This window comes from Carcharhinus amblyrhynchos, chromosome 6, assembly GCF_965287045.1.
Source record: "Carcharhinus amblyrhynchos chromosome 6, sCarAmb.v2.hapA, whole genome shotgun sequence".
Taxonomy (NCBI): Eukaryota; Metazoa; Chordata; class Chondrichthyes; order Carcharhiniformes; family Carcharhinidae; genus Carcharhinus; species Carcharhinus amblyrhynchos.
The window spans coordinates 62,831,948-62,853,680 of record NC_137329.1 but is presented as its reverse complement, the minus strand read 5'-3'; the positions used below and the strand labels follow the sequence as shown (position 1 = coordinate 62,853,680).

At 42.8% G+C, this 21,733-nt stretch overlaps 1 protein-coding gene across 1 annotated transcript in view; it reads left to right on the top strand.

The window, feature by feature from the left end:
* Positions 1-21,733, top strand: part of chid1 (chitinase domain containing 1) — a 100,332-nt gene that overhangs the window by 34,386 nt on the left and 44,213 nt on the right. The window contains exon 7 of the mRNA XM_080191472.1: positions 3,079-3,140. Within this exon, the coding sequence (XP_080047598.1) occupies positions 3,079-3,140 (62 nt within the window). The remainder of the gene's footprint in view (positions 1-3,078; positions 3,141-21,733) is intronic.

Below are 21,733 nucleotides of genomic sequence, written 5' to 3'. Positions count from 1 at the left end.
TTGGGATAGACAATAAATGCTGGCCCGGCCAGCAACACGCACTTCTCATCAGTCAGTTTTAAAAAAACTGCTTGCCCACTGAAACATGTTCAACTTGCCCTACGGCATTCCCTAGAACGAGATCCAGCACAACTCCCTTCATGTCGGGCAACCAACATATTGATTGGGAAAGTTCTGTTGCACACATTTCAAAAATTCTTCTCCGCCAATCCTTCTTGCCTTGTAAGCTGTTAATATCATTGTCTGATTTAGAATATTTGAAATCTTACGTTATCATTATTCCTCTAATAGTTCTAATATTTGCAATAATTTGCCTGCAAACACCTTCCTCTATTTCCTTCCTATTGTTTGAAGTCCTATTGTGTATACACCGAAAGAGAGCAGCCCCTTTACAGTTCCTTAGTTCTAACCAGGCACTGTCTTTGGCTGCTCAGTTGCATCCTCCCTCCCCAGAGCTATAATAGTTTCTTTGATTAGTGCCTCCGTTTTAGTCTCCTTTTTCTCCCTCTCTTTTTCTAGTCACGTAACTTGAGGCAGGAATTTTAAGTTCCCACCAGGTTTCTATTATTGCCACTAAACATAGTTCCATCTGGTAACTTGTGCCTGCAGCTCTATGATCTCATTTACCATGTTCACTGCATTTATATAAATGCACTTTAAACACATTTTAGAGTGCTTCTCATTTGCCTCAGGCCTAATCGCTGCTATTCTGGTGTTCACTCTCAGCCAAATGAGTTTAAACCCTTCCCTGGTCCATAACCAGTGTCTTCATTATAACTGCCCTTATTTAACTTGGTGTGAAGGAGGAGTTATCTATGGTGAACTGGGTAAACAAGCTAAGATGCAGGCCAGTAGATGAACAGTGGCAGATATTCAAACAGCTGGTCCAAAATGTTCAGCAGGAGTTTATCCCAATCACACAGAGGTAAAATCCATGATTAACACGGAAATCATAATTGTCAAGGCTAATGTTAAATTGAAAAGCAGGATATTCAAAGTGACAAGTTAGATCAGAGGACTGGGAATTTTTTCAGATCCAGCAGCAAAAGACTAAAAAACTCTCAAGGGAGAAACTCATTTGAGAGAGAACTTGCATGCAGCATAAAAACAAACAGTAAGAGTTTCTATGGATATATAAATAGGAAGCGGGTGGCTAAGGTAAATGTGGGACCGCTACTGAATGAGACAGGTGAATTGATAGCAGCAAACAAAGAAATGGTGGATATGATAAATACATTTTTTGCACCAGTCTTCACTCTGGGAGACATTGCAAATATCCCTAAGTTATCAAATAGACTGATGTCAAATGACATGGTAGAACTTAGAAAAATTGGAAGCACAAGATACATAGTGTTAGAGAAACTCAAGGGGCTAAAGGCAGGCAAGTTGCCAGGACCCAATGAATTACATGTTAGGATTTTGATGGAAGTGGTTGCAGAGATAGTGGACACATTGAAATTTTTTGTAACTCGCTAAATTCCAGGAGGGTATTAGAAGATTGAAAAACTGCCACTGTGAAGCCCTTGTTCGAAAAGGGAGAAGCCAGGGAACAATAAGCCAGTTAGTTTAACACGTTATTGGCAAGATTCTAGAATGTGCTGGAGTCAGTAATCAAGGAGAAAATTGCTTATCATTTAGGGAAGCTGAATTTAAACAAGCCTAGCCAACATGGTTTTATGAAAGGTAAATCATATTTGACAAATTTGTTTGAATTCTTTGAGGATGCAACAGGGAGAGTAGATTGAGGGAAACCAATAATATATTTAGATTTCCAAAAAGCATTTGACAACTGGCTGCTTAAGATGCTGTTGCATAAAGTAAATCCCATGGATTGCAAGGAAGTGTTGCATGGATTGAAAACTGGCTGTCACATAGAAGACAGAGTTGGAATAAATGGATCCTTTTCAAAGTGGAAAGATATAGTTAGTGGAATACTGCAGGATCAGTTCTTGGCCTGCAGTTGTTTACTATAACACATGAATGATCTGGAGGAAGGAAGGTAAGTGGCATTTTGGCCCTTATTGCAAAGGGATTTGAGTTTAAAAATAGGGAACATTTTGCTGAAATTATACAGATATTGGTGAGACCTCACCTGGAGTACTGTGCACAATTTTGGTCCCCTACCTTAAAATTGTAGTATTGGCAGCAGTCAAAGGAGATTCACCAGGGATTTCTGGGATGAGAGGGTTGTCCTATGAAGAGAGACTAAATAGTTTGGATCTTTTTTCCATAGAGTTTAGAAAAGTGAGGGGTGACCTTATTCTTAGAATCAAAGAATCCTACAATGCAGAAGGCGGCCATTTGCCCATCGAGCCTGTACTGACCGCTATTCCATGCAGGCCCTATCCCCATAATTCCATGCATTTACCGTAGCTAATCCCCTGACACGAAAGGGCAATTTAGTATGGCCAATCAACCTAACCTGCACATACTTGGACTGTAGGAGGAAACTGGAGCACCTAGAAGAAACCCACGCAGACATGGGGAGAATGTGCAAATGCCATACAGTGACCCAAACCAGGAATCGAACCCAGGTCCCTATGAGGCAGCAGTGCTAACTACTGGGCCATCATGCTTCCTTACTATTCAAACATATACGATCTTTAGGGGGCTTGACAGGGTAGATAGTGGGATGTTTTCGCTAGTGGGAAAGGATCGAACAAGGGAACAGTCATCTAAAACTGAGGTGTGTAGAAATTCTTTCTTGCGGAGCATGGTAAATCTCTGGAATTTTCTGCTCCAAACTGTAAAATAATTTAAAGTGGAGGTAGATAAATACTTGATAGATAGAGGAATCAAGGGCTACAGGGAAATTACCCAGAAAAGAAGTTGAGGTTGGTATACATCAGTCATGATCGTATTAAATGGCAGGGCAGGCTTGAAGGGCCTGGTGACTTCTGCGTCTATTTCTGGTGTTCTTGTGTTTCCCTTGGTACTGGTTAATTTTCCTGTGTGGCTGTTTATTCCAGCTCTGTTGAAATGCCAATCTTGAATAGACCTTTCTAGCGGCAGATTTGTGTGTCTTTGTATGTATCTCTATATAAATGTGACTGTTTTCCTCTGATCTCTTATTCCCAGGCTGAGGAGTTTGATGGCTTTGTCTTAGAGGTCTGGAGCCACCTTGGTGGTCAGAAACGGAAGTAAGTGAAATTAAATTTATCATGAGCTGTTGCTGCTGATTTGAAAGGACAGGAGTTTGGTGAGAGGTTATTTGTCCCCACGCTTAGTTTATCTTTGTGGTTCTCCTGCAAAGGTCTCTTTGTTGGGAGGAGGAATGCAGTTTCTTGCAAACAGCTAAACTAGTGCTCCATGCCCTCCATTTGGAGAGCAGCTGAACGGTTTTCTGCTTCCTCTTCAGGAGAGGCTTAACTGGATTGATATGAGGTATTTCTGTCTAGCTGCGAAACCTAAAACATGGATGTTCCACTCTCAGGTTAAGGGATCTCCATACAGGACTGAGATGAGAAATCTCTTCACTCAAAAGATAATGAATCTTTGGAGTTTGTCAGTTGTATAATAATTGTATTTAATTGTATGCAGGTAGTTGCCATTAACTGGATATTTTTGCCCTAAATATAGACACACACCGTGGATGTTCTTTTAGGAGATACATGTTTGCGGTTTGTCACTCTGTAAATAAATGTACAGTGTGTAAAGATTGGATCCAGTTCTAACCTTCTCTAGCTTTCCAGGGTAGAATGCTGCAGCAGAGGTGAAGATTGGAAGCTGAGAAAACTAGAAATCAGGATAAAAGCAAATTACTGCAGATGCTGGAATCTGAAACCAAAAGAGAAAATACTAGCAAATCTCAACAAGTCTGGCAGCATCTGTAAAGAGAGAAAAGAGCTGACATTTTGTCAAAGCTAAAAGGCATAATAAGTGGGAGACATTTATACTGTAGGGTGAGGGAATGAAAGATGAGCCATAGTTACAGAAACGAGGGGAAAGGCTGTTAATGGCAGCCCATCCTTTATGGACTGCCATTACAAAGAAACATGGAAGATAGGAGCAGGAGGAGGCCGTTTTGCCCTTCGAACCTGCTCTGTCATTTGTTGCAATCATGGCTGATTGTCCAACTCAATAGCCTAATCCAGTTTTCTCCCCATAACCTTTGATACCACTCACCCCAAGTGCTATATCTAGCCGCCTCTTGAATACATTCGATGTTTAGGTATCAACTACTTCTTGTGTAATGAACTCCACTCTTTGGGTGAAGAAATATCTCCTCATATCTGTGCTAATTGGTCTACCCCGAATCCTCAGACTGTGACCCTAGTTCTAGACACGCCCACCATTTGGAACATCCTCCCTGCATCTACCCTGCCTAGTCCTGCTAGAATTTTATAAGTCTTTGAGATTCCCCCTGATTCATCTCAACTGTAGTGAAAACAATCCTCTCCTCGTACGTCAGTCCTGCCGTCCCCGGAATCAGCCTGGTTTACCTTCACTGCACTCTCTTGAGAGTAAGAAGATCCTTCCTCAGAAAAGGAGACCAAAACTGCACACAATATTTAGGTGTGATCACACTGAGGTGCTGTATATTTGCAACAACTCATCTCCTGCTCCTGAACTTGAAATCTCTTGCAACGAAGGCCAACATGCCATTTGCCTTCTTTACTGCCTGCTGCACCTGCATGTTTATCTTCAGCAACTGGTACACAAGGACATCCAGGTCCTGCTGCACACTCCCCTCTCCCAATTTACAGCTATTCAGATAGTAATCTGCTGCCTTGTTTTTGCTTTCAAAGTGAACAACCTCACATTTATCTATATTGTACTATATCTGCCATTGATTTGCCCATTCACCCAACCTGTCTAGATCATGCTGAAGGATCTCTGCACCCTCATCACAGTTCACCCTCCCACCCAACTTGGTATAATCTGCAAACTTTGAGATGTTACGTTTTGTTCCCTCATCCAAATCATTGATATATATTGTGAAAAGCTTGGGTCCCAGCACCGATCCCTGTGGCATCCCACTAATTATTGCTTGCTGATTTGAAAAGGACCCATTAATCTATTCTCTTTGTTTCCCCTCTGTCGACTAGTCTTCTATCCATCTCAATATACTTCCCCCGATCCCAGGCACTTTGATTTTGCACGATAATTTCTTATGTGGGACTTTGTCGAATGCTTTTTGAAAGTCCAGATATATCACATTGACTGGCTCTCCCCTTTCAACTCCAATCATTACATCTTCAAAGAATTCCAACAGATTTGTCAAGCATGATTTCCCCTTCATAAACCCATGTTGACTCTGTTTGGTTCTGCCACTGCTTTCTAAATGATCTGCTATAAAGTCCATGATAATGGATTCAAGTATTTTCCCCACTACAGGTGTTAGGCTGACTGGTCTACAATTCCCTATTTTCTCTGTACTTCCCTTTTTGAATATTGGAGTTACGTTAGCTGTCCTCCAATCTGCAAAGACTGTTCCAGAGTCTATAGAATCCTGGAAGATGACCACCAATGCATCCACTATTTCTAGAGACACTTCCTTAAGTACTCTGGGATGTAGATGATCAAGCTCTGGGGATTTATCCTCCTTTGATCCCATCAATTTTCCCAGTACCATTTCACTACTAATATTGATTTTCCCCTCACTAAATCTTGCATTCCCCAACATTTCTGGTATCAGATTTGGGTCCAAAGTATGTATTCAGTTGCTCAGCCATTTTTGTCCCCTATTATACATTCCCCCATTGCTGTCTGTCGGGGACTTGCATTTGTCTTCAGCAATCTCTTTCTCTTCGCATATCTATACAAACCCTTGCGCCTGATTTTACCACCCAGTTACCCCCATTTTTGGGCACAAAAACTTGTAACGTGAGGCGAGTAGTGTGATCCGTGCCCGCCTCCATGCGGTAGTAAGGGTCCTAATTGCAGGACCGCGCCCGCCTCCATGCGGTAGTAACGGTCCTGATCGCAGCCATTTTTGGGCCTTGATAAACCAGGCTCGAAAATGGCTGCAGTCAGGACCGTGCCTGAAACAACACAACAGCTATTTAAGTATGTTAGCATGCACTTAAATTGAATTAATGGGCTGCATGCCCAACCTTATTGGCACTTCCCACTTTACTACCATGTTCACTCATCCAGAATTGGCGCGAAACAGACATGTTCCTTAAAGTCTGATTTGGAGGCTCCAGTTAGTGAGAGGTTAAGTACCGAGCGTCCGACGGCTCTCTGCTTGAGATCGATGGGAGCGGGGGAGGGGCCCGCTGCCACTCTGCCTGAGATGACTGAGCTGAAATGGGAGCACGCCGCCACTCTGCCTCAGGAGAAGGGAGGAGGGGCCCGCGATTGGACTAGATGGTGGGAGAGGGTGAAGATAAGGGGGTCAGTAATGTTGTGGGGGTGGGGCAATGTCTGTGGGGGGTCAGGAGGAGGCATTAACTGGCCCAGGAGGGAAGGTTCTCTGATCAGAACCTTCCACGCACCTGACGAAGGAACACCGTTTCCGAAAGCTTATAAGATTACTATCAAATAAACTAGTTGGACTCTAACCTGGTGTTGCGAGACTTACTGGGAGGGATGTGGCAGGAGAGCCGCATTCTATCTTTTTTTTTCTCTCTGTGCACACGCGATTGGAGGTGCTGATCGGAGCTGCAGAACTTGGGATGCGTTAGCCCTACCCACAGGCTTGTGCAGCACAATTCTGAAATCCTGATTTTTTTTTTAAGGCAGACCACATATGGGGGTGCCTGAGAACGGGTCTAAAAGTAAGATCTGAAACTCTCCCAGTTTCAAGTCCACCCAGCATTTAGAATGGTAAAATAAGGGCCTTCATGTCGGTCTTTATATTCCCTGCAAGCTTATTTTCATACCATATTTTCTCCTTATTCAATCACTTTGTCCTTCTTTGCTGAATTCTAAACTGTTCCCAATCCTTAGACCTATTATTTTCCTTGACCAATCTGTATGCTTCTTCCTTGGATTGGGTATTATCTCTAATTTCCTTTCTAAGCTGCAGATTGGCCCAGTTACCCATTTTGCCTTTGTGCCAGTCAAGGATAAACAGTTGCTGCAGTTCCCCCATGCATTCTTTGAATACTTGCCATTGCCTATCCACTGTCAACCCTTTAAGTAACTCTCCCCAGTCTATCAAGGCCATCTCATACCTCATATCTTCAGTTTCTTTTAGTAAGATTCAGCACCCACGTTTCCAAATCAATGACCTCATTCTCCATCTTGATAAAACAATTCTATCATGTTATGGTCGCTCATTAACAAGGAGCCTCGCACAGCTAGATTGGCAATGATTCCCTTCTCATTACACAGTCCCCAGTATAAGATGGCCTGCTCTGTAGTTGGTTCCTCCACATAATGGTCAAGAAAACCATTGCATATACAGTCCCGGAATTCCTCCTGTACGGCATTGTGGCTAATTTGATTTGCCCATTTATGTGCAGATTAAAATCACCTGTGATCACCAATATTCCCTTATCAGGTACATCTGTAGTTTCATGTTTAATGCCATTCCCAACATCACCACTGCAGTTTGGGCTCTATATATGATGCCCACCAATGTTTTTTGCTCTTTGGTATTTCTCAACTCTACCATACAGGTTCCGCATTATCAGAACTGATATCCTTTCTCACTATTGTGTTAATTTCCTCTTTAGTTAACAGTGCCACTCCACCACCTTTTCGTTTAAGCCTGTCCTTCCTAAATACTGAATACCCTGGGACATTCAATTCCCATCCCTGGTCACCCTGCAACCATGTCTCCGTAATCCCAATTCTATCATACCATTTACATCTATCTGCACAATTAGCAGCCTTTCCCCTTGTTTTTGTGGCTATTATCTTTCTTTTCCTCACCCTAAAGCATAAATATTACCCACTTTCTATACTTTTTAGCTTTGGCAAAGGGTCATCTGGACTCGAAATGTCAACTCTTTTCTCTCCTTAGAGATGCTGCCAGACCTGCTGAGATTTTCGAGCACTGTTTTGGAAACGAGTTGATGTTGAAAAAATGGTAGAAATCAAGTGTAAATGATATGATTACCTTTTGATATTCTGAGTCTGAGCCATAAGACCAGTGGCAGAATGAAGTGGATTTATGAATACGCTCATCAGTTGGGTGGTGATGAAGGTTTGTTGGACCTTCTAATAGAATTCTTAAATTATTTTTACAAAAATACTGATATGAGGCACAGTCAGACTTTGATAGGTTTCAGAAAACATGAAATCAATAGGTTGTATTGTAATTTGGGGAATGCTAGTTCAGTATTTGTGTTGCTGGATTGTGTTTAAGGTGTCTCATGGACAACATCTTATTCTAGCTGAAGTTCAGTTCTCGAATCATTTACTTCAGCCCTCATAGATCAAATGGGACAATGTCCAGTGACACAAAGAAGAGAGGATATGATGATTGTCAGATTTAGAAATGGTCCAGATATTGGATGCAGACATCAATACAATGGAAATGTTATAGACAAGCAAGAGCAGAAGTGCCTCTGGCAATTCTGGCTATTATAACAAAAGACAAAATCGTAACAGCGATAATAGAGGAATGGATCTGAGGAATTCCCAAGAAACAGTTATGAGATGATTCAGGTGTGACTCAAAGTATTGTAAGCAGATAGGCAAGGTCCCCAAAATGACCCAGAAGATGTAGATCATAGAGAATTCAATCAAAGTGTACTCAGCATTATGAGTATTGATCCTGTAATTAATTTGTGGTGGACTTGTGTTGGAGAAAGAAAAATTTCTAGTAGCTTGGAGAAAGTTTAAACCATAAGGCATTCGAACTGATAGCATTGAGTTAAGATTTAGATCAGACATATAAGCTAACAAGGGAGCAGTTTACACACCAGTGAATGTAGTAAGATGTTTAAAACAACTGATTGTGATTTAAATGCATATTTTGATATTGTAAATGTATTGGCTGTATTTCATAACGTAATTGTGCACTTTAGCCAAGAGTAGGTGCTGCAAGATCGAATGGTACGGGGACATTCAGACAGAACCACGTTCTTAGGAAACAATGAAACCTCAGAATGTGCAAGTTCTTGTCTATGGAAGTTACTAACAGCAGAGTTCTCAAGGCAGCTTTATGAATAGGATTAATTCACTATCCAGATAAGACTGCACCTTCTCGGGCATGAAAACGAGCATTTGTCTGGTTTGGCTGGTGACGTTGAGAAAACTGGTGGGAATATTAACTTTGACCTATGTAGCTCAGTTTCTAGGGTTGCTAAGCAATCGAGGAAGTTGAGTCAGCAATAGGGGAGGAAGCATCCAGATGTTTACGGACCAATTAAATCCCATTTTGTCAGAGGATAAAATGCAATTGGCTAAAGTATGTGACATTGACAAGTATGTTATTAATGATTTTTGCGTATAGAAAACGATTGAAGCAAATGAAAGGCAGGAGAATTTGATAAGAGAAATCTATAATTAATCTATCCTAAACTTTGTACATCAGAGCAATTGGAGAAGTCAGGCTGCTCTTCGTCTAGAAAGGCCTACGCCTTTTCAATAATCTCTCCCTGTGATCGCTGATCAAATAAAAGATATATCTTTAAACTGGGACACTGGCTTTCATGAGTCTTTGTGTTGGCTGAAAGTTTGGTGATACCTGGTCTCCGGGGAACCCCGCTAACAGCTTGTTAATTGGGTATCTGTGACTGGCCACACAGTGGAGTTTCTTCAGCTACTGTTCCTTTTGTCTGCCCCTCAGAAATCAGTTTGTTCAGCAACAATTGTTCATCATAGTGTTCAGCGTGCAGAAATCTTCCTGACCTTGGGAGACAGCACGAGTGTTTCAGTTTTGAATGCGCATTTTTGATTTATGATCTTCTAAGGAGCCAGCTGCAACCTGAGAGGAAATGAGTTTCTCCTCAGTGGATCACAACGTGTGCAAACTTTGATTGGGGTATTTGGCCAGTCTGTAACCTGACCCTGATTATTGCAAACGTCAGTAACTGCCTTCACATAATGTTTCAAATAATGGCCTGTGTTTTTAAAGCAAATGTCTGAATTGATTTAGATCAGCTTTCATCTTTTAATAATGTAAATGGAGATGATTCTGCCCTTGATGGATGATGAAATGACACTGAAGCTTAACACTGAATCTAGTGTACGTGATGAGATGGCATTATGTGACTGTGTCCCATCTGCCCTGTACACTGTAACCCAAATAGGCTGTCAGTTCAGGAATGCCTTTCATCCTTGTCTTCAATTTCCTCAACCCCTTCTATTTCTGTCACCTCCTCCAGCCCTGCAATACTCATTTTTATTAAGTACTTTATCATAAAACATCCCAACACACTTCACAGGAGCAAAATACAACAGAATATGAGACCACATGACATAAAGATTTTAAGACCAAAAAGTTAGGTTTGAAGGAGTGTCTCTCTCAAAGGAGGAAAGTGAGCTAGGGAGATTTGTGGAGATGATTCTGAAGCTTGAAGCCCAGGCTACTAAAGGCACAGCCAACAAGATTAGAGCATTTCAAATCAGGGATGTTCGAGAGCCAGCATTAGAGGAACATGGAAATTTGAAGATTTTTGGGAATGTAGAAGATTGCATAGATAAGGATGGATTTGAAAAAGTGGTGGAGAATTTTAAAATTGAGGTGTTGTTTGACTGAGAGCCAATGAATAGAGGTGAGATGGGTGCATTGGTGCAAGTTTTAAATATCCCCAACTCTGCAGAGGTTAGAATGTAGGAGGCTGACAATGCGTATGTCAGAATAGTCCATCTGGAGGTAATTACGGTACGGATAAGGGTTACAACACCAAAGAACTGAAATGTGTTACAGAGCTGGAAGTAGGTGATCTTATTGCAGCACGGATATAGGATTGATCAGTCATTTCTGAGTTAAATATAATGCTGAGGTTATGAGGAATGAGGTTCAGCATCAGACAGCTGCTAGGGGAGGAAGTTTGGCCTAGTGGCTCAGGGGAAAAAAGGGAATGACAAAAGCAGCTGATTGGATGGTCTCAATCTTAATGGCAAAAAAGTGCATGAGTTGCTTGCACTTGTTGTTGGTGAGGGTAGGAGTGCAGGTGAGAGGAGTTTTAAAAGAGATTATGCATTAGAGAAAGGAGGTTGGTTGTTACCTCTGTTCCAAGATGATCTTGAAAAGGAAGCAGATGGGAGGCTGCTGGTACTATGGTCCAGTTAGATATCGCAGTGAATAGCTAAATCGGTTGTCCTCAATATCTTTTCAAGTGCGTGATCCATGAATTACAGACAGTAGAGATGAGGATTGAAAGAGTGAATGTCCAGGATGTTAGAGAGTAATCATTTTGATATCAAAGGTGGAAGTGAGGGTATGGTTAGACAAAAATATTCTGGTGAAGGGAGACCCAATGGGTTGAATATTGGGAATTTGAGAATGCGATGAAGTGGCAGGAGAGGTTTGTTTTCCCCATGATATGGGGTTTAGAGGAGGAAATGAGTTGTGGATGGAGAACAATCCAAGGAAGTGATCAGAGATGATCTTAGCTAGCTACCTATGGAAGCAGCACGGCCACATGAGATGACAAGTTAAAGAGGTGGCCATGACTATGGTATGGGACCTTTTATATGGAAGGTGAAGTTAAGGGAGAATAAGCGGGCAGGGATATTTCTCCACAGGTTGGAGTCATATCTAGCACAAAACAAGATAGTGGTTGTTGGAAACCAACCATCTTAGTCTCAGGACATTACTGCAAGAGTTGCTCAGGGTAGTGTCTTAGGCCCAACCATCTTTAGCTGCCTTATCAGTGACCTTCTCTTCATCTCCTAAGAGCAGAAGTGGGAATGTTCACTGATTGCAACTCCTCAGATACCGAAGCAGTTTGTGCATGCATGTAGCAAGACTGGCAAGATCACCAACAACCTGTCCTGGTCCCCCCATGCTCCTCATATAGTTAAGAAAGCACACCAACGCCTCTAGTTTCTCAGAAGACTAAGGAAATTTGGCATGTCAGTTATGACTCTCACCAACTTTTACAGATGCACCATAGAAAGCATTCTTTCTGGTTCTGGTTCTATAACAGCTTGGTATGTCTCCTGCTCTACCCGAGACTGCAAGGAACTACAAAAAGTCATGAATGTAACCCAATCCATCACGCAAACCAGTGTTCCATCCATTGACTCTGTCTACAATCCTGCTGCCTCAGCAAAGCAGCCAGCATAATTAATTCTCTCTTCCACCTTCTTTCTTCAGGAGAAAGATACAAAAGTCTGAGGTCACGTACTAACTGACTCAAGAACAGCTTCTTCCCTGCTGTTGTCAGACTTTGAATGGACTTACCTTGCATTAAGTTGATCTTTCTCTACATCCTAGCTATGACTGTGACACTATATTCTGCACTCTCTCGTTTCCTTCTCTATGAACAGTGCGTTTGTCTGTGTAGTGCGCAGGAAGACTGAAGTCAAAGGAACAAACAGCAGAAATCTGGTAAAAAGGTACTGTTCAATGAAGTTAAAGTAAGGAGCAGAAAAAGACACCTGCAGAAAGTAGATTTAAAGTCAACTTGATAGAAGGTTGGTGACACTTCAGTACAACCTGTGAACCAATGGTATTCTGTTAGCATGGCTGGGTACCTGAGATTGTGTGGAAGCTTCAATATATGTGATGATCCAGGGCAGGAGAATACTGGCAGGTGAGGTTGAAACCCTGGTGTGTATCCTTGATGAAGCTATACAAGAGAGAATGTTGTTTGGGAGAAAACTCAAGTGTGTTCAACGAGAATGGAGTTTGGAAGCACGGAGTGGGGGGGAGTTCCAATGAGACCAGCTGGCTCACTCTGTGAATCGCCTAGGGGAATTTGATGAGAAATCCAGAGAAGTTGTTTTGAGTGACACCAGTCACTTGATTTCAGAGTGTGGGGTGTTTGGCCATATTTTGTTTTTTTTGTTTACGTGGTCTGTGGACTTAGAATATTAGAGTATAAAATAAATGTGTAACTTGAGTTATCCTTACAAATCTGTCAAGGTATGGTTGCTATGGAGTAATGTATCATAGTTCATCTTTCCTTGTTTAATAAATGGTTAATTATTTTGTTGAATGTACATCAGCAGCCTTTATGACTGTTCAGTAGCCGTCCTCCACACTTTAAATAAAAAATCAATGTTAGGATCTGTCAAGCTGCGTTCCACCCTGATATCTGACTGTCCAGTATCATCAGCTGGAATTATGACATTCCTGAGGAATTGCAGTGGGATGCTTTCACTCCATATCAAGGCAAGTTGTTGTTGGTTTTGTGATCTGTTACAATGATTGGCAAAGAGGAACTCTGACCCTGTGAGCTGCAGATACAAGTTTATCCTTTGCCTGCTTTTGAGAAAGGAGGATCTTGATTAAATTGCTAATGTCTAAACTTACCAGTTGATAACTTTCTCTTGGCCTCAAAACCTGTCTTCTAGAGTCGGTGGTGTGTAGAATATCAATACAAATCAAATCATCAGAGTTAGAGCACCTAGCAACAGCCTCTTATAAAATTGAAGTTCAAGCCCTTAACATTACAATTAAATTAACTTGGGCATTACTGCCTTCACCCTGCAACCCTCACAATCCTTACCAGCCTCCATAAATGGACAGTCCCTCTACACTGTCCCCATCAAACACCTCCAGCACAGGATCAGCATGGGATTAAATACAGAGTAAAGCTCCCTCTACACCGTCTTTGCCAAACGCATCCAGGACACACACAGCATGGGATTAGATGCAGAGTAAAGCTCTTCATTGCCCCCACCAAGCACTCCTACGTCAGGTACAACTCAGGGTTAGAATAAATCTCCTTATCCCCACAGTGTGCCATTAGGTGTAGTCATGTGTTTTGTTGGTGGATTATGTTCGGCTAGGGTCCTTACTAAATATGCAGTAAGGAGTGGTAGTTAGAAAATGCTAATTCTGCAACCCCCAGTCCACGGTGAGCACTCAGTTACTTGTTAAATACACTATTATAGGACTGGTTGGGTTAAGATGATGCAGCATGTAAATATGACTGCTTGGTGCATTGTATGTGGCATTTCATCCATTTATCATCATCTTCCAAACCTGTGCTGGTACGTGGTTAGAGATCAATGTAATTACTGGGAGTAGCTTGGTATGTGTACGTGCTCTGTATTTGAGTTGTGGTGTTATAATGAAGTATATTGTTTAGGATTAGAATGTCCTTGAGTTTGCTCAAGGTCTTGTTGCTTTATTCCCGGTAGCTATTGATATTTTCTCTCCCCGCAGGCACTCTTATTTGAGTCTCTTATTTATTTAGGTTACCTATTATTAAAATTTTCCCAGTTCCTGGATCTTTGTAGTTATTTAAAAACCAAAAATCTTTCTTGATGGGTCAGCCATTTGAGTTGGAGCATGCTGTGACCATTGAGTGTACTTTGGAGGCTGCATCGATAGCCCACTCTGTGTAATGTGTTACTTGTTATAGTCTGTGTGGACTCTGATTAAATCACTGTGGAACATGATTCATTTACTTCTTTTAAAAAAAAATCCATTCTAATGCACTATCCTCTTGATCAATTGGCGTTGTTATAAATTGCTTGTGTTTTAATTTATAGCTTTGTCTCAGAATTGGGCATTTGGTTTTATAAGATATTTAAATTAGTAGTCCTATGAATGTTACAACACACATAGAAGGTAATGCGAAGCTACCAGTTTAGGAAACTCAGAGGATTTTTCAGCTTCTGATGATTTTTGATTGGATCCCAGGGGAACCAGAAGGACTGATACAGGTTTCTGTATTTATTGATTTCTTTTCTTGTGCACATTTTCTGCCATGATGATGATTGTTTGACTTGGTGTTACACTAGGAATCCCTGTTGGCATTTGCCACTTAGGATTAAAAGCACAACTCCAGATGTGTGCTGAATCTGAGCCCAGTCTGTCCCGGTCTTTATTCAGAGCTAGGCTTTGTGTGTCCCAGAAAACATTCCTTTTTTTTAATGTTTAAAGTTAGTTATTTATTAGTCACAAGTAAGGCTTACATTAACACTGACTGAAGTTACAATGAAATTCTCCTATTTGCCACAGTCCATCGCCTGTCTGGGCCAATGCACCTAACCAGCACATCTTTCAGAATGTGGGAGGAAACTGGAGCACCCGGAGGAAATCCATGCAGCCATGGGGAGAATGTGCAAAGTCCACACAGACAGCACAAAAGGCCCTTCGGCCCACAAGTTGCGCTGATGATGTCCCTACCTACTAGGCCTACCTATAACCCTCAATCCCATTAAATCCCATGCACTCATCCAGAAGTCTCTTAAAAGACCCCAACGAGTTCGCCTCCAGCACCACCGATTCCGCTCGCCCACCATGCTCTGAGTGAAAAACTTACCCCTGACATCTCCTCTGTACTTACTCCCCAGCACTTTAAACGTGTGCCCCCTTGTAGCGACCATTTCAGCCCTGGGAAATAGCCTCTCAGAATCCACCCAATCTATACCTCTCAACATCTTTATAAACCTCTATCAGGTCACCTCTCATCCTTCGTCTCTCCAGGGAGAAAATACCTAGCTCCCTCAACCTATCCCCATAAGGCATGCCACCCAATCCAGGCAACATCCTTGTAAATCTCCTCTGCACCCTTTTCAATAGCTTCCACACCTTTCTTGTAATGAGGTGATCAGAACTGCGCACAGTACTCCCAAGTGGGGCCTGACACAGGTCTTATAAAGCTGCAAGCTTTATCCAAGCTGGGATGGAGGCACTTTATCTGAATACACGAAGCATTCGGAATAAAGTGAATGAGCTGGTGGCGCAGATCAGCACAAATGGATATGATCTGGTGGCCATTACAGAGACGTGGCTGCAAGGTGACAGGGACTGGGAGCTGAATGTACAGGGGTATCAAGTGTTTAGGAAGGATAGGCAGGAGGAAAAAGGGGGGGGCGTAGCTCTGCTGATTAAGGACAGCATCAGGGTGGTAGTAAGGGATGATATAGGAGCCAAAGAGCAGAAAGTGGAATCATTGTGGGTGAAGATTAGGAACAGCAAAGGGAGGAAGACGCTAGTGGGTGTCGTTTATAGGCCCCCAAATAATGATCTGGAGGTGGGGCGGGCTGTTAACGCGCAAATAAATGCGGCGTGCAGGAATGGAACGCCGATAATTATGGGGGATTTCAATCTACATATTGATTGGTCGACCCATGTTGGACGCGGTGGGCTTGAGGAGGAGTTCTTGGAATGCTGCCGGGATAGTTTCCTTGAACAGTGTGTGTTGGGGCCGACGAGGGAGCGAGCTATCTTGGATCTGGTGCTATGTAATGAGGCGGGTAGAATTAGGGACCTTGTGGTGAAGGATCCTCTTGGGAAGAGTGATCATTGTATGGTGGAGTTTCTGATGCAGATGGAGGAGGAGAAAGTGGGTTCCCGGACATGTATCCTTTGAACAGAGGGGAGTACGGTAGGATGAGAGAGGAATTGGCGAATGTTAATTGGGGGAGCGCGTTGGAAGGTAGGTCTGCTGAGGAACAGTGGAGGATCTTTAAGGAGATCTTTCTTGGTGCTCAGCAGAAATTTATTCCGATGGTTAAAAAGGATCGTAGGAGGAGAGATAATCAGCTGTGGATAACGAAGGAGGTAAAGGAAAGTGTTAAATTAAAAGTAGATGCGTTTAGAGTAGCTAAGAGTAGTGGGCGAGAAGAGGATTGGGAGAGGTTTAAATGTCAACAAAGAATGACAAAGAAGTTGATAAAGAAGGGTAGGATAAACTATGAAGCTGGGCTAGTGCTTAATATAAAAAAAGGATAGTAAGAGTTTTTATAAATATATAAAAAGGAAGAGGCTGGCTAGGGTGAACGTTGGACCCTTAGAGGATGAGAGGGGGGACTTAGTAGTAGGGGATGGGGAAATGGCTGAGGCCTTGAATAACTTTTTTGTATCGGTCTTCACGGAGGAGGACGTGAATAATTTGCCGGTTGTTAGTGATGGAAAGATGGTAGGAGTGGAGGGCCTGAATGACATTATTGTTACTAGAGAGGCAGTGCTCGACAGACTGGAGGGACTGATTGTGGACAAGTCCCCAGGACCGGATGGAATGCATCCAAGGGTTCTGAAAGAAATGGCAGAGGTGATAGTGGATGCCTTGGTGATTATTTTCCAAACGTCGCTGGATTCCGGGGAAGTGCCGAAAGATTGGAAAACGGCTAATGTTACGCCGTTGTTTAAGAAGGGTGGCAGGCAAAAGGCAGGGAATTATAGGCCGGTTAGTTTAACGTCTGTTGTAGGTAAAATGTTAGAATCCGTCATCAAGGAGAAAATAGCGAGGCATCTTGAGGAGATTTGTTTGATAGAGCAGACGCAGCATGGTTTCGTTAAGGGGAAGTCGTGTCTGACGAATTTATTGGAGTTCTATGAGGATGTGTCTAAGGCGGTGGATAGAGGAGAGCCGGTGGATGTGGTGTTTCTTGATTTTCAGAAGGCGTTTGATAAGGTGCCTCACAAGAGGTTATTACAGAAGGTCAGGGGGCATGGAGTTGAGGGTAGGGTGGTAGCGTGGATAGGGGATTGGCTGTCAAATAGGAGGCAGAGAGTGGGGGTTAATGGGTGCTATTCGGATTGGCGGTTGGTGACTAGTGGAGTGCCGCAGGTGTCAGTGCTGGGGCCTCAGCTATTTACCATTTATATAGATGATCTGGAGGAGGGAACCGAGTGTATGGTGTCGAAATTTGCTGATGACACCAAGATTGGTGGAACGGCAAATTGTGCAGAAGGTGTGGAGAGTCTACAGAAGGATCTAGATAGGCTGGGCGAATGGGCCAGGAGCTGGCAAATGGAATTTAATGTTGGCAAATGTGAAGTTGTCCACTTTGGTAGGAATAATGGTAGGAAGGACTATTACTTACATGGCGAAAAACTGCAGCATGCGACGGTGCAGAGGGACCTCGGGGTCCTTGTGCATGAGTCGCAAAAACCCAGCCTGCAGGTGTAGCAGGTGGTCAGGAAGGCAAATGGGATGCTGGCCTTCATAGCGAGGGGGATTGAATATAAAAGTAGGGAGGTCTTGCTGCAACTGTACAGGGCACTGGTGAGGCTGCAGCTGGAGTACTGTGTGCAGTTTTGGTCGCCGCACTTACGCAAGGATATTTTGGCCTTGGAGGGAGTGCAGAGGAGGTTTACTAGGCTGATAGCGGAGTTGAGGGGGTTGAACTGAGGAGAGGCTGAATAAACTGGGCTTGTACTCGTTAGAGTTTAGAAGAATGAGGGGAGATCTCATTGAGACATATAAGATGATGAATGGGATGGATAGGATAGAGGTGGAGAGGCTGTTCCCGCTCAGAAAGAACAGTAGGACTAGAGGGCGCAGCCTCAAGATAAAGGAGGGGCGGTTTAGAACGGAGTGGAGGAGGAACTTCTTCACTCAAAGGGTGGTGAATCTCTGGAATTCTCTGCCCGTTGAAGTGGTGGAGGCTGCCTCGCTAAATATATTTAAGACGCGGGTTGATAGGTTTTTGATAGGCAAGGGGATTAAGGGTTATGGGGAGAGGGCGGGAATGTGGAACTGAGACACGACAGATCAGCCATGATCTTATTGAATGGTGGGGCAGGCTCGAGGGGCTAGATGGCCTACTCCTGCTCCTATTTCTTATGTTCTTATGAATCGAACCCAGGTCTTTGGCACTGTGAAGCAGCATTGCCAACTACTATGCTACCATGCTGTCCACAGCTCTTAGTCTTACAGCAGTTGTCTTACAGATGTAGAATAGCTCATTGACTGTCCTATAACAAACATTTAAATGCCTAGATTGGGGCTGTTTTCGTTTTGATGTGTAGTAGTGCCACATGTCTAGCCTGGCTTGTTGTCATGTGACCTCTACATGGGGCAATGTCTCAGTAAACTGCCATCTTACAGTGAGTTTGATAAAGACTTGCAATGAGAAAGCACTGTGAAAATGCAGCTGTCTTTAAACATAAAACATAGTGTCAGGAAGTGAAGATAAAATAGAGTTTTGGAATCTTAGAAATAATGCAGAGAAACCAAAACTTAGGCACAGAGATGTTTAAATCTGTTGAAAGCTGCAGAAAAACAGCAATTTTATGGCTGATGTTTGTATTTTGAGATGAAGAATTCAAGTTTGTTAATTTCTGAATGTGTGTAAATCTTGCAGGAATCATGGGCTTGGTACTCTGCACAAAACTGAAACCATCAGAGCTGCCAAACCATTGAGACCCAAGAGAATAGAGTGTGGTGAAAGTTACATGTTGCTCTGAATTATGAGGCACACAATCATTTTCACAGGCTGCAGTCTTGGTGGTGTCACAGTTCTCGTAATGGATTCCCAGTACCCTGTGCTGTTTCATTCCATCTAGAGCAGCTACACACTGTAGCCTGTGCTGTGAGGCTCTAATGGCGAATCTCTTCACCTTAAAACAAAATAATGGCGATATAGATCATTGGTGTGTGGAAGTGAAGGGGGACCCATGTTCCTTTAGATAGAATAAGAAGTCTCACAACACCAGGTTAAAAGTCCAACAGGTTTGTTTGGTAACAAAAGCCACTAGCTTTCAGAGTGCTGCTCCTTCGTCAGGTAAGTGGGAGCTCTGTTCACAAACAGGGCGTATAAAGACACAAACTCACTTTACAAAATAACAGTTGGAATTTACAGATAATCAAGTCTTAAAGGTACAGATAATGTGAGTAGAGAGAGCGTTAAGCGCAGGTAAAAGAGATGTGTATTATCTCCAGACAGGACAGTTAATGAGATTTTGCAAGCCCAGGCAAGTCATGGAGGTTACAGATAGTGTGACATGAACCCAAGATCCCGGTTGAGGCTGTCCTCGTGTGTGGAACTTGGCTATCAGTCTCTGCTCACCAACTCTGTGTTGTTGTGTGTCGTGAAGGCCACCTTGGAGAACACTTACCTGAAGATCAGAAGCCAAATGCCTATGACCGCTGAAGTGTTCCCCGTGAGAACAGTCTTGCCTGGTGATTGTCGAGCGGTGTTCTTTCATCCGTTGTCGTAGTATCAGCATGGTCTCCCCAATGTACCATGCCTTGGGACACCTTTTCCTGCAGCGTATCAGGTGGACAACATTGACTGAGTTGCAAGAGTATGTATCGTGTATCTGGTGGATGGTGTTCTCACGTGAAATGATGGCGATGATCCGGCATGTCTTGCAGATGTTGCTGTGGCAGAGTTGTGTGGTGTCGTGGTCACTGTTCTCCTGAAGGCTGGACAGGTTGCTGCGGACAGTGATCTGTCTGAGTTTGTGCAGTTGTTTGGAGGCAAATGGGGGTGTGGGGATGGCTTTGGCAAGATGGTCGTCTTCATCAATGACATGCAGAAGGGTCCGGAGAAGATGTCGTAGCTAGTGGCTTTTGCTACCAAATAAACTAGTTGGACTTTAACCTGGTGTTGTGAGACTTCTTACTGTGTTTACCCCAGTGCAATACTGGCATCTCCACATCATGACCACCTTTGGACCGAAGCAGAGAATCTCCATTAGCTCCAGGCTGAATCTGCTTTATGGCACTACTTTTTTCACCGTTCCAACTGATCCATGCTCATTACAGTAGCAGCAGTTCAAGATTTATCTCTAAATTCTATTGAGCTTTAGGTACCTTTGTATAAATCTGCTTCCTTGCCAGTAACTCAAATGAGTTCGTAATAGTTAATTGATTTGTCTTTCACCGGCACAGACACGATGAGCCAAAGGCCCTTTCTCTGTGCTGTAAATCTCTAAAACTCTCTCTCTCTCCCTCTGCCCAATGTCTGATTTTTGAAGCAGAATTAGTCAGCTCTCCCCAAACTGGTTATCATCTGTTGGTCCTTACTGAATTATGTGAATTTCAGGGAAGGGTTGGATTAAACTGGGTAGTGATGCCTATTACAGTGAAATAACTTAATAAGATTAGTAAAGAAATAATCGTATTTATAAACCAGCCCATCATATCCTTGGACCATCACAAAGCTAAAGGACTGTTTCCTGCAGCCACTACTGTTCTGTAGGAAACTTGGCAATCATTGAAAGATGACACATTGGCATCAATGTGATGATGACTGGATAGTGATGTTGACTGTGGGATTAATGTTGATCGGTGTTTTGGACAGAATGCACACTAATTAACCCCTCTGCCCAAACATAGGTCTGACCCACAGCACAGCAACCTCGAGCATTTTGACTTAGGAAGTGAGATATTGGAGACTCTGACAGGCTTAAAGATGGACAAAGTCCCAGGCCTGGATGAATTGCATCCTCGGCTGCTGTGAGAGGTGAGGCAGGAAATTACAGGGACTCCCACCGGCATTTTTAATTCCTCTCTGGCCATGAAAGAGGTGCCAGAAAACTGGTGAACAGCTGATATGGTTTCACTTTTTAAGAAGGTTGGTAGTGATGAACTAGGAAATTACAGACTGGTGAGTCTCACGTCATTGGTAGGTAAACTATTGGGAGTGTGTCTTCCAATTAAATAATTCAGCAGCAAGCTTTTTTGTGAGCTCAAATGAAGAGGGTTATTATTCACGTTCACTTTAGCTCAAATTAATGCAATGCGACACATATACACATACAAAGGTTGAATATAGATTAAAAAATAGTGCGTTTTTACAGATTACAGTTAATTCAGTCTCTAATTTATGATTTATGGTCTCCCAGGTGGCAGGTCTCAGCAATTTTTTGAATGGATTTAACAATTTAAAGTTGAAGTGAGGACATGGTAAAGTGAAAGGTTCACAGCAGGTTGTTTGGTAGTTGAATAGCTAGGAGGGTGGTTCCCAGTGTACTTTGAAACCAGAACAGGTTAAGCTTTTGGCTCCTTGAAGACTTTCAGCTTGTTTG